This window comes from Equus przewalskii, chromosome 5, assembly GCF_037783145.1.
Source record: "Equus przewalskii isolate Varuska chromosome 5, EquPr2, whole genome shotgun sequence".
NCBI lineage: Eukaryota > Metazoa > Chordata > Mammalia > Perissodactyla > Equidae > Equus > Equus przewalskii.
This window is the reverse complement of record NC_091835.1, coordinates 58,282,592-58,297,862: the sequence shown is the minus strand read 5'-3', so window position 1 is coordinate 58,297,862 and position 15,271 is coordinate 58,282,592. Positions and strand designations below refer to the sequence as shown.

General features: G+C 36.8%; 1 protein-coding gene across 1 annotated transcript in view; it reads left to right on the top strand.

The window, feature by feature from the left end:
* The window catches only part of SYT10 (synaptotagmin 10), a 69,444-nt gene that overhangs the window by 41,934 nt on the left and 12,239 nt on the right, over nt 1-15,271 (top strand). The window contains exons 4-5 of the mRNA XM_070619369.1: nt 12,005-12,125; nt 15,010-15,181. Of these exons, the coding sequence (XP_070475470.1) occupies nt 12,005-12,125; nt 15,010-15,181 (293 nt within the window). The remainder of the gene's footprint in view (nt 1-12,004; nt 12,126-15,009; nt 15,182-15,271) is intronic.

Genomic DNA, 15,271 nt, shown 5'->3' with positions numbered 1-15,271 from the left:
GATATCCTAAAGAAAGAAAATGATTCCTGACTATAAACAGGTTAATTTCCTGTAACCTTCTTGGACCACGCCATGTGTCTGAGATGTTCATTAGCTTTGGAGGAGGCAAATTTGTCCTTTAAAAGCTTGATAATAAGACGAGGGCTTCAACCACAGAAAGTGAGAAAGAACCATGACTATTGCTAAAATTTTCTAATCTGTTACACAGAGAATTTCAAAGGAACTCCTTAAATTGTTCATCGCAATTGAAAAAGTCAGAATTTCTGCCTCTTAAAAATCAGGATTTCAAACAGGAACAATGTATCGTTTATTTAGAATAATCTGGAAAAATAACTGTTAATTTTAGGTTTCAAAACATATATTTATGTGCCTAATTTCTTACTTTAGAAGTTTAAAATAGAAACATTTATAAAATATTATACCTGTCCGTGCTTTTTCAGTAGAATCTACTGAAGATAACTGAGCCTTTTGTAAATAGTGGTGATCTTTATGATCAATAATTTTTATAACACGTTTAAAAAGCAGCTATTTATTTCTGTCCATTGCTCTTCTATTATGCCATTTCATCACCATTATAAGTATACCTGCTCCCTGCATTCCTTACCTCTCCAATTTGTTGCTTTTAGATTGTATAATAAAATACCTAAGTTGGAAGAATTGTATATAAATAAAATCAATAACTTTTAAATAATGACCTAAGATCTCATTCTGAGAGTAAAGTGCATGAACTTGTAATAGGTCAGAAGTCTTCTCATTTAACTTCAAAGTTAATGAGTGTGTTTTCAGTAGAATTTTGAGAACTCTCATGTCTAGAGCATATGATCATATTATTTTAGACTTGATAGAGAGCTCAAGGGTGATGCTTTCATTTTATGGGTTAGAAAATGGAGACCCAGTGATGTTAAGAAAATCACTTAAATTCACATAGCTGATTAATAGAAGACGCAGAACTAGATTTTAAATCTTTAATTAACTCTTAGTTCAGTGCTGTTTGCCTTGAATTACATTAGAGTATTACCATGCTCAACTCAGAATATACTGAAAAGAATTGATTTTTTTTAACATGGAAGTTCAACTTTTGGCTTACAGAGTTGAAATCTCAAAATGCTTATATAGTTTAAATTAAAGAAATTTTTCATATGGTACTTATGACAAAAAATATATGTATACGTCCTTTAAAGTTTATAGTCCTGTCAATTCTATCTTTTTAACAACTTTTATCAAAATGCATGAAGAACTAAGCAGTGACTCTCTTAACTTTATTCAAAAGGGTGGTCAGAATCAGTGTTATTTCAGGAAATTTCTAAGCAATTTTTCTCTTGGATGTAATTGGTGAAAATTCCATATCGAAGTATAATTTAAATTGTATCATTTGTGTCTTTCTGTATTTTAATTTGGAGGTTGTAGGAGATAAGGAGAAGCTTTTTAGCCCCACGATGTTCTAGCAATATATCTGGATCTGTTGTAAGTTTTAGGAATTTAGTTCTAAAGATGCTGCTGAGTTAAAGTTGTTGCTTTCTTTCTTGCATTTAACTAATTTAATTATTAATTATTAACATGCTCTTATATAGTGAAAAGAATATGCAGTTGATTTTTAAATGTGAATTTTCAAAATGTTCTCCTCCTGCTCTATAATAGACAGCATTAAACAATTTCCTATGAATCAGGTAAATGATTTTCTCATTTCTAGAAAATTTTTTCAAAGAAATATGGTATTTCCTCTGCTAGCTTTGAAATCTGAGGCCATGAAAACAATTTAAGTTTGTTTTTCTGGCTGGTAAAATGTGAAACAATATTTCCACTAGGGAAAGTCACAGAGAAATGCTGAAAACTACAGGATACAAAGTGAGTATCCCTTAATTAGAATCTTGGCTTTGCTACCTTCCAGCTCTATCACTCTGAGTAAGTTGCTTAACGTTTCTGAACTTGTTTCCTCATCCACAAAAAGAGCTTTATGAAAATAGCTACCCCATAGGAATATTTTGAAAATAAAATAAAATAATAAATGTGAAGTTCTTGTAAAATTTAAAGTTGTCAAGCCTTGGTTATCCCCATCACACTATAGTCTTGCACACAAAGAAAACAACTGTTATCCACTCGATTATGGAAATCCCATTTCTTTTCATGTCCTAAACTTCTTACCCTAATATTTCAATTTCTTAAATATATAACCCTCATCTTTTTGTGTGTGAGGAAGATTGTCCCTGAGCTAAGATCTGTGCCAATATTCCTCTATTTTGAATGTGGGACGCCACCACAGCATGGCCTGACGAGTGGTGTGTATTTCCGCATCCGGGATCCGAACCTGCAAACCCTGGGCTACCGAAGCGTAGCGTGTGAACTTAACCACTACACCACCAGGCTGGCCTGACCCTCATATTTTTATAACAGTGAATTAGAGATACTTATTCTTAATTCTTTTCCTCCATCTTGAAATTGAATGAAATATGACAATGCTATAAAATACTATGCCATGGCGTATATTGCATTGTCTTTCCATAAATTTAACTCACTAAACCAGAGATCTTGCTGACTTAATATCAATTTTATTCCTGTTTTTGGAGTGCTTCTAAATTCTTAAGTACTCTATGCACAATCCCACACCCCATGGGAAGTAAAGGGATGCTTTACAAGTGCAGGCACCTATCAAATAAATACCGGTCTACGGAAGAACTAGGATAACCGGAAACAGAAAATTATGCACAAACAGGCTGTTGTCATACCAAGTAGACTACACATTTTAATTTATAATCTAATTATGTATAGCAGAGCAATTGTGATATATTGCCCATCCAAAAAAAAATAATAACTAGGATAAAATTTTGTTATAGAGTTACCTGCTGTGCCCACTCGTAGACCAGGGATCTTAAATCCATCAATTCAACCAACTTCTATTTATTTCTCCTATTTACCAAGCACTCTTCTGATGTTTTAGGACTTTAAATGTCTCCACTCTATAAGGCCTACTTTGTAGAAAAGGGAGACAGGCAATAACAAAGGAAATATATAATATATCCAATAAAGACAAGTGTTATATGAAACATGAGGCAGGGTAAGGGATAAGAAGTGGCAGTGGGATGGGACCACCCTAGATAGGGAGGTCAGATAAGGCCCTTCTGACGAGCCTGATAGGAGACAAGATCAGAGAGACAGCTGAGGGTCAGATCCTCTAGAACCTTTAAGCCATGGAAGGGGCTTTGAGTTTTATTCTGAGTGACATGTGAGACCACTGATGGCTTTTGATCAGAAGTGAGCCATGGTCTCACTTAGTATCAATAAGATCTCTGGCTACTATGTGGAGAATAGACTTTGGGGGTCAGGGGTAAAACATATAAACCAATTTAAAGTAGACCCTAAAATAGTGAAGCCAAGGTCATCCCATCCAAGTGTCTACCTACAGCACTACAGAGAGGGATTCTTTTAATTAGGAAATGTGTAAAGATATTTAAAAGCATCAAACACGCTAAGGAGAGGGGTATACAGATTATTACACAAGTTTCTAGACTCTAGCTATAAATAATGATTAAGGTTTGAGAATAAGTCTCCCGTTCTTCTTACCAAGAACCTTAAGATTTCTCTTAATGAGTATGATAAAGAGAAGAGTTCTAACCAAATTCGTATCCTTTTCTTACATCCCAGGTTACTCCTGTCCTAGTGTCTATATTGGGCTATGCCCTCTTTGCGTCAGGGTCCTTACTACACAGGTAGTTGTGAGACTTGATTCGTTAAATCCAGGAAAGGCTGTTTTACGGCCTCAGCTCTGCCTCTATAAAATGAGCACTTCCTGCCTCCTGGTCGCTAAGTCTATGGCTGTGTTGGATGGGATAAGAGCTAAACCCTTCTGGCAGGTGGACTTATTTCCCACTTGGATTGGGAGCTGAAAATGGTTCTCTAACTGAACAAAAACATGACACTGTTAAATAGCATCCCTGGCAGTAGCTTTGGGTTGTGACCTTTAATCACCTAATGCTCAGTGGGGTTTGTAATTATCACATCTCCAACACTACCGTGTTCTCTGCCTGTTTCTGCCCTGATTTTAGCAAAGTTTCACCTGGACTTTGTGCCATGGCCAAGCATAATGCTTAATATTATCTGCTTAATACAAAGTGCATTCCTTCCTTCTTGTAGAAATGTAAGCAGGTCCAGCTAAAAGGCATCTAGTGAGCATTTTCTCTGTCTTCAAGTGGAGATGGTGGGAAAGAATCAATAACGAAAATGTGACATAAGAATCCAGCAATCTAACTAGGCTTTGTGGTAGAACCCTCTTTTCCCCATTCCCTCCCCACCTTCATTGAACATGATGAAATCTGGTTTAATCAGAATTCCAGGGATAACGAGGAAGGGCAGGGAAGAAGTGCTATGTGAAAATTGTGGTTCTTTGAAAGAAAAGGAGGGAAATGTGCTAAGAAACTGGAGAAGGGTTATAGGTTAATTACATTTCCTAATTGTATTCTATCAAACAGCTTCTTCCTCCTTGTTTGTCTCCCAGAGCCACTAGACTGCTTATGCTGGCAAGTTGCAGGAGATGACCAGATGTGCAAAGAAAAAAGCAATATATACACCTTAGAGATACGTTTGATTATGAAATGCCGATGTGCTATAGAATTATAGCAAATGTGGTCCCAGATCACACTAGACTAGAGGGATCTCTAGAGATCTAAAAATAAAGTTCAATAAAACATAGATAAGCAACTTCTAACTTTAGCTCTCCAGACTCTTAGTGTATCTTTAAATGGCTCAAACTGTTCGGATAGTAGTTTATTGTACTCTCAGGGCCACCATATATGGACGTGCCCTTGCACAGCTATAGGAGGTTCCACCCACAAAACCCACAACATCAAAAAAATGTTGCAATTTGCTCACTTAATCTTTCGTTGAGGAGTGGTCTTCGTTCCTTCGTACAGTAGATGTCCCTGCTGCCACAGAAGTCATGACCTAACCTGATGCTTTCATGACTTATTCATTTAATAAGCTTTTTATTGAGCATCAACCTTATGCCAGTTGACTGACCCCAGAAAAATTGTTATGAACCAGAAAAAAAATAGTATATTTTGGAGCATCTATTATGTGTCAGACTATAACCAGGCTTGATCTGAGTAAGTATTCCTGAGGAGGGGTTATTGAGAATAAGGTCAGTGTGTTGACATTCAAATTATCCTCTTGCATTACCAGAGCCAGTGGTCTCTGTTTACCTGCTGGTCATAGTTAGACACTCCAAGCCTCACCCCACAGCCTCTTTATATGCATCTCCCTCTGTTTTTAATTCTCTTTACTTTTACTTATTCTTCAATATTCAGATTAAATGTCACACATCTCTGAAGTCCTCTAAACCCTCCTGGGAAGAATAAGGTACTTTTCTTCTCTATTCCTACAATTAAAACCCAAGATTCCCTCTAGAAAGCATTTACAACACTGGATCCAAAAAAATGAGCATGTGCTTTAAAATTATGCAGACCTATGTTTGTATTCCAGCTTGTCTCCTAATTAATAGTGTGATGATCTGAGAGGTTGGGTGACTTGTCCAAAATCACATATAAGTCCTATGAGAAGAAAAATTTTGTCTTAGTCATCAGTGTTGCCCCAGTGACCAGTAGAGGGCCTGGCATTTGGGATGTTTTCAGTAAGCACGAGCATGCTAACAAGTGAATGACCATTTAGAGATTGACAAGGTATTTAATACAGCTGGAGTGCAGAGCGTTAGGGTTGTGGGAGGATAACGAGAAATTTGTAAGATGAAAGCAGGACAAAATTTAGGAACCAGATTTTTAGGGACCATATGTGTCATGTTGAGGAGTATGGAGTCTATATTTTAGGCCCCGTGTGTCCAACATGTATCAGAGAGTCAAACACAATCACCTTGAGATTTTTAGCAGATCCAGGGGACAATAGAAATGACAATGCACGTTCATCATCCTATATGGTCTTTCCTCATGAATCCCCAACAGATCAACCTTGATGCTCTCTGCCTTAAGGATTGCATCCTTCCTCACCTAGCACATTGTCTGGAAATTTAAGTGATAGCCATCTTTTAAGACCACTTGTTCTCGAACCTGAAATGGAGCTATTGGCACCAATTGATCTTTTGTGGTCTTTCCAATGAAGCTCTGCCAGCTCTGTAGCAAACAAGGCCTAAAAGAGCCTGTCCATCCATTCCTGAACATGCCTGAACTATGCATAGTATTTAGTCCTCATTTTATTGGTGCTTAAAATTACAAAACTTTAGAGCTAGAAAATAAACTAGTTCATCTCTTTGAACACCCTCATGTTATATCAAAGAAACTGAGGCCCATTGAGGTTAAGTGGATTGCTCAAGGTTACATTCCATGATTTTCTCAGCTGAATGGGAGGTATGGGTTAGAGAAAAATAAACATTTTATGACAATTTGAATCTAGTAGACCCACTCTGGGTCTGCATTTCACTGTAGCTTTGTTTTGTGAACAGATGGATGAAAGACTAGTAACTTGATGAAGAAAATCATTGGATCGAGTAACACGTCTTTTAACAGTGTGAGGAGAACCATCCGTTTTCTTACCAACCAGGAAATGTGGAATACGGGCTGCCTTTAGGGTGTGAAGTGGATGTGATGACTGCTGTCACCATGGCAACCAATTGTTTGTTTAAATTTTTTTTCAATAAGTCTTAATGATTCTTACTTCCTAATGTATCTCTGAATTCAAACCTTTCTTCAGCCAACACCTTCCCACACCTGTTTACTTCATTGGTCTCTTTCTTCTTTTTATTCCATGCTTATCTAGCCTACTCAAAATAAAGAAATGTTTTTCAAATATTCTTTTCATTGCCATCATTATCATTATTTGAATATCTGATTAGGCCAGGCACTTTACATGCATGATACTTACCTTGCAAAGTAGCTGTGGTTATCTCCATTTTACTTGTGATTAAATTGAAGTTCAAGGAGATCACATATCTTTGCCATGTACTTGGGAACTAGTACATGGAAGATTTAGGATTTTAACTCCGATTTTTCTGATCCAGAAACCTATGCCCTTGGCACTCTGCCAAGCTTCCACTCTTCATGTCACCAACACCTTTGGATCCCTATTGCCCATAGAAGCCGCCAAAAAAACTACACTTGGCCTTAAACCTCCTCCAACAGTCACCAGCTCCATATTTCTCAACATAAACTGCTCATTCTTATATCTGAGTATTAATCATAGTGCTCACTTGTGTTATTCCTCTTCTTCCCTGTGAAATCACGTTTCTTTAGTCCTTCAAGCCCCAATGTAATGATTATTTCATCCAGGAGTCCTTCCCTTGGTTATCCTACCCTCTAGTTATAGAACCTCTAATCTGCCTCCTCTCCATCGCTTACACTCAGTTTCTATGGCTTGATTTACTACTGGTTCAGTTAGTCCTGAAATAGAATGTGCTATGCAACTAATGCATATCAATTTATCTTTCCAAGGACTTTTATTTTTATTTTGGAGAAACAATACCTGGAAAAAACTTTATAACTGTTGACAATACCCAGTCATCAGAAAATGATCTTTATCTATCCAACTCTGTCAGTGGAGCCAGGATGAAGAAATCAAATGTGCAGTCTCTGAAAATCAATAAAATTTTCAAAAACTCAAAGCCATTCTCATTTTAAGCCAAAATTACCACTTCAAACATTGTAAGTATTTTGAATGAAAATAACTCTAAAACATAGTGTACGCTTCTCTACCTTCTTAAAAAGAACATACAGGATATTTTTCCTTATCTTGATGACTCAGAGTCATCATTTTGAATATTAATTAGACCTGCAACTAGGATATACAACTATGTACAGGCGGGGTTTGGGGAGATAAAGCAGAAAAAAAAAAGAATATTAATTACTGTTCAAGTCCGTAATAAAATAAGTTTTTAAGTTACTGAGACATTATTAGTGTCAGTTCCTCTTAGTACAGAAAGGTTCTAGACTGCTGTCCTTTTTAGAATATTTGCTTCTTTTTCGTATGTCGTGTCTTTGCAGCTATCGTTTATTAGAGCCTTCACTAGATCTGCTGCTGTCAGTTTCCCCATCTCCACATGTCATGTGTGAGTCTCGACCTGCTGTAGATTGATGTACCAAGTAAATATTCTTGTTAGAATTTTGTCTAAAATAATAGTAAATGGGTGTTAATAAGATATGATGTAGTCTCCTTATATAAGAGAATTTTACTGCATGACTTTTAATATTTATTCTGGATGTCCAGAGACCTTTCAGCTTATTTCCTGGTTCTTTCACGGGCACCAGAGAGTTCAGATTATGGAGGCTGAGTGTGGTCTTATAAACTGCAGTGGTCTGGGGCAGACAGAGAAGAGGCAGCAATTAAAACTCAACCTGCCCCCTGGAGTTGGGCCATCAATACAGGGACAGACTCCGTGGTGGGTAACGAGAATTAGTGTACAATGTCGCACAGAGCATCGCAGCCAAAACCTAGAGTTCTGCTGTTACATCTGTTATAGGACCTATTTTAAGGTCATACAGCCATTTACCTTCATTAAGTTCATTTCTCATGGCTATCTCTTAGATCGCTTCCAGATTTAAAAAGTTGAAGAATATTGGTATTTACCTTAGAGAGTATCCTGCCCTTTTCAGTATGTAGGCAGTTTTAATTCTTTCACATTCGTACTGCCTAAAGGAAAAATTTAGTCTAATGAAGAATCAAACTTTTGTGCGGTTATTACGCATGCATACTATACATTATTTTCACCCCCTAGTTCTTCCCGTTTCCTTAAAATTCCTGACTACACAGAGTGTGAATATTTAAGTAGATTTTTTTACTGCTGCAATAGGCAAAAAGCCTATGGCAACTAGCGTGTCATTCAGAGCTGCTCCGAAATGTCCTTTAAACATGTTCTTTGCTTTCAGTTTTATTTGATCTAGCACTTTAGTTAACTCCTCAGTTTAGCCTCTTTATATTTACCAGTAAATATTAATAACAGATGGTCAAAATTATGTTGCAACTGGATCCGCAGAAAGGGTCTTTGAGAGATGGGACCAAACAGGAAGCTTTCTTTGTCCCAGCCAGGAAGCGTGTGATGTGTTTAGAGAAGCAGAAAAATTCCTTCCAGAGATTCTTGATGTGTGAAGTAAAACCATATTAGTCAGACAAACGAAAGTATGTTTTATTGCCTAATCCCTTTACCTGCCTGTTTGTGTACTTTTTTTGTTTGCATGTGTTGCAGTTCCTGTTGGATTCTAAGCATTTCATGCCTGAAATGCTGTCTCCTATCTTTTCCCTACCTTCTCCATCACCACCCCTACTATGTTTCTTGGTGGAACTTGGTATCTTGTTCTACGTTCATAAAAGGATTTCTTAATTTTTTTTTTTTGAGAAAGATTAGCCCTGAGTTAACATCTGCCACCAATCCTGCTCTTTTTGCTAAGGAAGAATGTCCCTGAGCTAACATCTGTGCCCATCATCTTCTATTTTATATGTGGGATGCCTGCCACAGCACGGTTTGATAAGCAGTGTGTAGGTCCACGCCCGGGATCCAAACTGGTGAACCTCAGGCCACTGAAGCAGAGTGCACAAACTTAACCGCAACACCACTGGGCCGGCCCCAAGGATTTCTTAATTTTTACCAGCTGGCATCAAAATACACATACTCTTATTGATAGCTCCCCGTGAGGGAATGGGGGATGGCTGCCAGACAGAAAACTTCAGCTCATAGACTGAGCCTAAAGAAGCACTTGGAAAAAGTGATAGAAAGAGAAACAAGGAAAAAATCATCAATAAATGTGGGATTCAGACTTACTTTCTTAGCTCTTGACAGCCTACTATCTTCCTTCTCAACCTAGATCTTCAAAGGCAGACTCATGCCATGTCTACCCCCAGGTCTGCAGTACTACCACCGCACCCAGCAAATAATACTCAATAATTGTGTGGTAGGGAAAAGAAGGAATCCTTAGTAGGAGTTTGTGCTCTTCCTGTTTTTCCTCTGGCCTCTCTTGTTGAATCTTGCTCACTATTTTGTGTCTGCAGCAATCCGGTAACCCAGAGGAGACTCAGTTGGATGTACATTTGTTCTAAAATATTTATTTTTTTCTAAATTTTCTTGAAAAATAGTAATTGCTTCCCTTGATTGCTTTTTTCATTTATCCAGTACTTACTGAGCACCTGATATGTGTAAGCCACTGCTCCATGTGCTAGAATACAGCAATGAACAAAACAGCATCCTTTATCGTATGCCCGACACTGTGTTAAGTGCCTTGGGATTTATTTACGTTATCTCACTTAATGCTTACTTACAACTCCTGTGAAGTGGCTATTTTCCTCAACTTGATAATAAAGTTTGAGAGATTCAAAGCTTAATTAAATTTCCTAGGATCTCATAGCTAGTGAGTAGAAAACAGTAGTCAAAGCCAAGCCTAACTGGCTCTAAAGTTTGTACTCTGAATTACCAGGCTCTATTACTTTTAGACCATCAATCAAGAAAGGGGAATTACATAATCGGAATATGAGTTGTAAGAGTAAGTCCAATAAATGTTAGTTCGTTATGAAGAATTTTTAAGAATCTAGTCCTACAGACTTCAACTTATTTCCCCCCAAATTAAATCTACCACAGATTGTCTTACCAGGAATGATTTGATTGAATCCTGTAAACAACTCTTTGAGAAGCATTTTAAATCTGCCTTGTTCACAGTTATTTTCATTTGTCTACCATCTATGGAGCCAATGACAGCAAGTATATCTATATCAGGGCACTATGAAGGGTTCAACTTTACAAGTGAATCAAATCAGGTCAGCTTTTATTCAGATTAATTAATAATCTTTTTGTTCCTTAAAAAATATGCGCTGAGAGCCAGCTATGTACCAGACACTTCAGGAGGATGTAAAAATAAGACAAAAAGCCTGCTCTTCTGGGCCTTATATATGGGAGTCAGGGAAGCAAAAAATAAATTTGAAAGATAATTTCTGACAATGATAAGTCCTATGAAAAAATGTGAAGGCTCTGTAAGTGGAGTAAGATAGGACGGGGGAAGGCGTCACTGAGGAAGTACTGTTTTAGCTGAGTGCTGCATGGTGACAAGGAGTCAGCCATGTAAAGAGATAAGAGAAGAAAGAAAATGCAAAGGCCAAACGCAAGAACAAATTTCACTTGTTTGAATAACAGAAAAAAGGCTTTTTTGTGTCTGCATCTGATGAGCTGAAGGGGAGAGGCAAGACATAAAGTTAGAGAAATAGGTAGGGTCAAGATCATGTGGGGTCTTATATGTACAACCTTGTAATGTGTTGTCCAAAGGACATATTTAAGAATGGAAGGAAATGTTCTTAGTAATTCACCAGGACAATAGATATAAATCTGGAATTTTCCAGATACACCAGAATTTATAGTTACCCCACTTATAGGCCAGGGTAAAAAGTTTGCATTTTATTCCAGTATAATTGTGAGCCCTTAGATGGTTTTAAGCAGGAGAATGAAATAACTTGATCTGCATTTCATAAACCATCACTTTGGCTGCTTCTGAGATGGGAGATCATTTTTAGAGGCTAATGAAGAAATCTTGGCAGGAGATGATAGTGGCTTGAATGATAATAATAGAGCTAAAGAGAAGGTGACTAAGTTGGGATATATTTCGTAGAGAGTATAGACAAAATAAGGGTTCAATGTAGGGGTGAGGGCAAGAGAAGAGTAAAAGTGACTGCTAGGTTTTTGCTCCATCCTCTGAGTGAATTATGATACCATTTGCTGATTTTGGAAAGACTGACAAAGGAATTGGTTTTGGAAGATGATGGGGAATGAGTGGAATCAGCAGTCTGGTGCTTATATTAAGTTTGAGATTCTTGTTAGAAATACAAGTGGAGACGTCAAATAAGCAGCTGGGATATATTCTCTTTTTCTTACTCTGTTTAGAACAGCTTTCTTGCAACATTATCTTTATCCTCAATAAAACAATTTAAAAATGACATTCAAATACTCTATTAAAGTGATTTTTTCACTCATCTTCAATTATATTTTGTTTTAACTATCTGATACTTGAAATTACTAAATTACCAATTGCCTTTCTAGGAAAGCATAGACCTGGGTGAAATCATGTTTTCCCTTTGTTATTTGCCAACTGCTGGACGTATGACCTTGACAGTCATCAAGTGCAGAAATCTGAAGGCTATGGATATTACTGGCTCATCAGGTATGTGCACAATTCGCTAGTGTGTCAAGAATACATTCCCAAATAAAATATTCCATGTCTCCAAGATTATTTGGCTACTGAATTCTTGAGTTCATTTGTCTGTAGTGGGGTACAATAAAAGTAGAAAAAGAGATTGCCAACTGAAGTTCTTTAGATCACCTCTTTTATTTACATTATCATGTAATGTGTCAAATAGATTGACTCTGAACTTGGGTTTTTCTTTCTTTCTCTACAGATTTCTTTCTTTCTCAAAAATGTATAATTTTCCATCCACTTCTCTATTGCTATGTAGTCTGTTGCTTATAAAGGAAGATTTTTGGACTTTAAGCCATTCACTTCAAACTTGCATTACTCTACGTGTGAGGGCCGTATGAAGATATATTTAGACTGAATTTATTTTTCTCACCTAATCTGCAGAGAACCATCCATGTTCTAACATCACCATTTGCACTTACATTCTTGCCACCTTTCATTGGGCCAACTCTAGGGACTGAAAGAAATAATAAAGTAAATGAATGCTTCCTAAAGTTTCTTAAAGACATTCTCGAAGGAAATTCCTCTTGTGCTAACTTTGATAAAGAGATAAAGCCACATCATGCTCTTTTAGCCCTTCATTTAAATCACTACAGTTCTGAATGATTATAACTTAGTATGTGCACTTTGGCGTAGCTCTGTGGAAGAAAAAATGATGAGGGCAGAGTCAAGAGGTCAGTAAACATTTGTTGAATTAAACAGAAATAAGAAATAGTGGAGGTATAGTAAAGGATGACATGGCTACCATCTGTAATTTTGTGGTTCTTTGGAACAAAAAAAATAATAAACTAAATTTGTATTACAAAAAACATCAGACAACTCTAAGTTCCAGTGTGGAGAGAGCTTCAGGATATACTAAATGAACAAGAAAATGCGGTACAAAAATAAGTATAGATATCATGTTCCCTTCTGTGTAAGAATGGGGATTTTTAGAATACGTGTTTATGTTGCTAATATTCGCATAAAGAAATACTGGAGTGATATGCAAAAACTAAAGAGTGGAGCAGTATAGGAACAGATGGGAGGGAGACTTCTCATTCTACATCTTTACCATCTCAATTCTTGAACTCTGTCATGTTTTACCAATTCATTTTTTTAAAATTTGCAATACATAGTTGATATATAAAGGTGGAAAGAAAGCAAGTAAATTCCACATTTATGTTGGTGAAAAAGTCTTGGGTCAACAATGTTGAAGAAATTAAGATAAACAGTGTACTCTGCAAATTATTGTTTATTCTACTCTTCCTACCATGTACCAAAAGAGATCAGATTTTGAGACAAGGAAACAGCATCAAAGTTGTAATTAAGTGCAAGATTACTTTTTATTTATATCAAACTTTTCATCAGAGGAGTGCATGCTTTGAGAACACTGCCTCATTAATTCTCACAACAGGCTCGTAAATTATCCTTGTCACGAGAAGAGAGATGTCCTGAGAGACAAGATGGGGGCAGCAAAGGATAAAGCAGGCCTCATTCCCATTGTTAATAAGGGACCTAGACCTGGGGCTCATACACAAAGATGGATCACAAAAGTGAGCTTCTTCCTTAGAACATACTTTCTATTCTTAAAAAATTGAAAAATAAATGAGAAACAGCCATTGCACATTGCCTTTTCACCTTGTTTTCCTGTCCATACCCTCTTCCTACCCACAAAATATGTTTTTGCCCCTTGGTGGAAATGCTCATGAAATATACAGATACATTTTTCTAGAGCTTAAAAAGCATTCATTTGCTCAAAGAAATCAATATTGCCATGATTTTGGCTTATTCTAAAGAAATAGATTTATTACTACATCAATGGAAAGAGAGAGAAAGAGGGAGTGGTGCTAGAGTTGGAGGGTGACCAGAATGAGAAAAAAAAAAAATGAATGAGGATGGAGCAGACACTGATTGTTTTAACCGTCTACCATACTCACCCCAATGCTAACACCCCCTCCCAAAGCTATGCCTCCTTTTTAATAAAGGTACAAAAAATAAGGCTTTAAGAAACTTTTGTATAATACTATGTAATTTTCTGTAATACTCTAACACTTTTCCTACTTAAGGCAGTAGAGATCAGTCAGGTGGGGCAGAACTTGTTCACAATTACTTGATCCCTTTTACCCATGAAAATATAGCCCAACTAAATTTTCTCTTTCCATTGGCATCATATAGACAGTGTCATATCAGGAAACTTCTTTGTGGCCATCTTTAAGCCAAATATTGCCTTTTTTATTGTATACTGTTGAGCGTTTAATAAATTATTTGTAGTGATCATTTCTTTAGTCTGAGCTCTTGATCGAGAATCAATGCTGATGCTGTGACTATAAAATGAAACATCTCATTTGGTACCTTTCCAACAACTGAAGAAAATTCTAGCATAGTTTTTGCTTTCTAATTTCTACTCACTGTGGTTATGTATACTTGTTCATATTCGGTGTTGCTCTTTCACAAGTTTTAGTCTTCTTATTCTAAATCATTTTGAAAGAAATTAACTTTAGTACAATTATTCTGGCTTGTTGGGTTGACATTCCCTAGAAATCACTTCTAACAAAATGTGTCCTCAAATAGCTGTGACTAAAAGACACATTATAGTTCTGGACTGGCTCATGATAAACTAGTGAGTTTTCTCCGTTGTATTAAAAACAGTGGGATCAAGTTAATTCCTGTCTAGTTCCTTGAAGGTAAGTGCTTCCTTTTAAAGCGAGAAGTCTTAGACAGTCTATTCCCTCAGATAAGTCATTTGAATTTAAAACTGGTACTACTAAAGGGCTTAATATACCGCTTTTCTTACTTAGTAACAATTCACTACAGTTTTGTTTATGCTTTTTACTGTTGCTTTCATTTGAATAAATTACCTTCCCGCTCCTAGATCCTTATGTCAAAGTGTCTCTGATGTGTGAGGGTCGAAGATTAAAAAAGAGGAAAACAACTACAAAGAAAAACACTCTAAACCCTGTGTACAATGAGGCCATTATTTTTGACATCCCTCCGGAGAATGTGGACCAGGTCAGCCTCTCCATTGCCGTCATGGATTATGATAGGTATGTGTATCTCTCTACTCACTGAAGAGCAGCCATGTTTAGTCATTTGCAGACCAAATTTAGCTTTTTAGGTTGTTTACTGCTACAGCA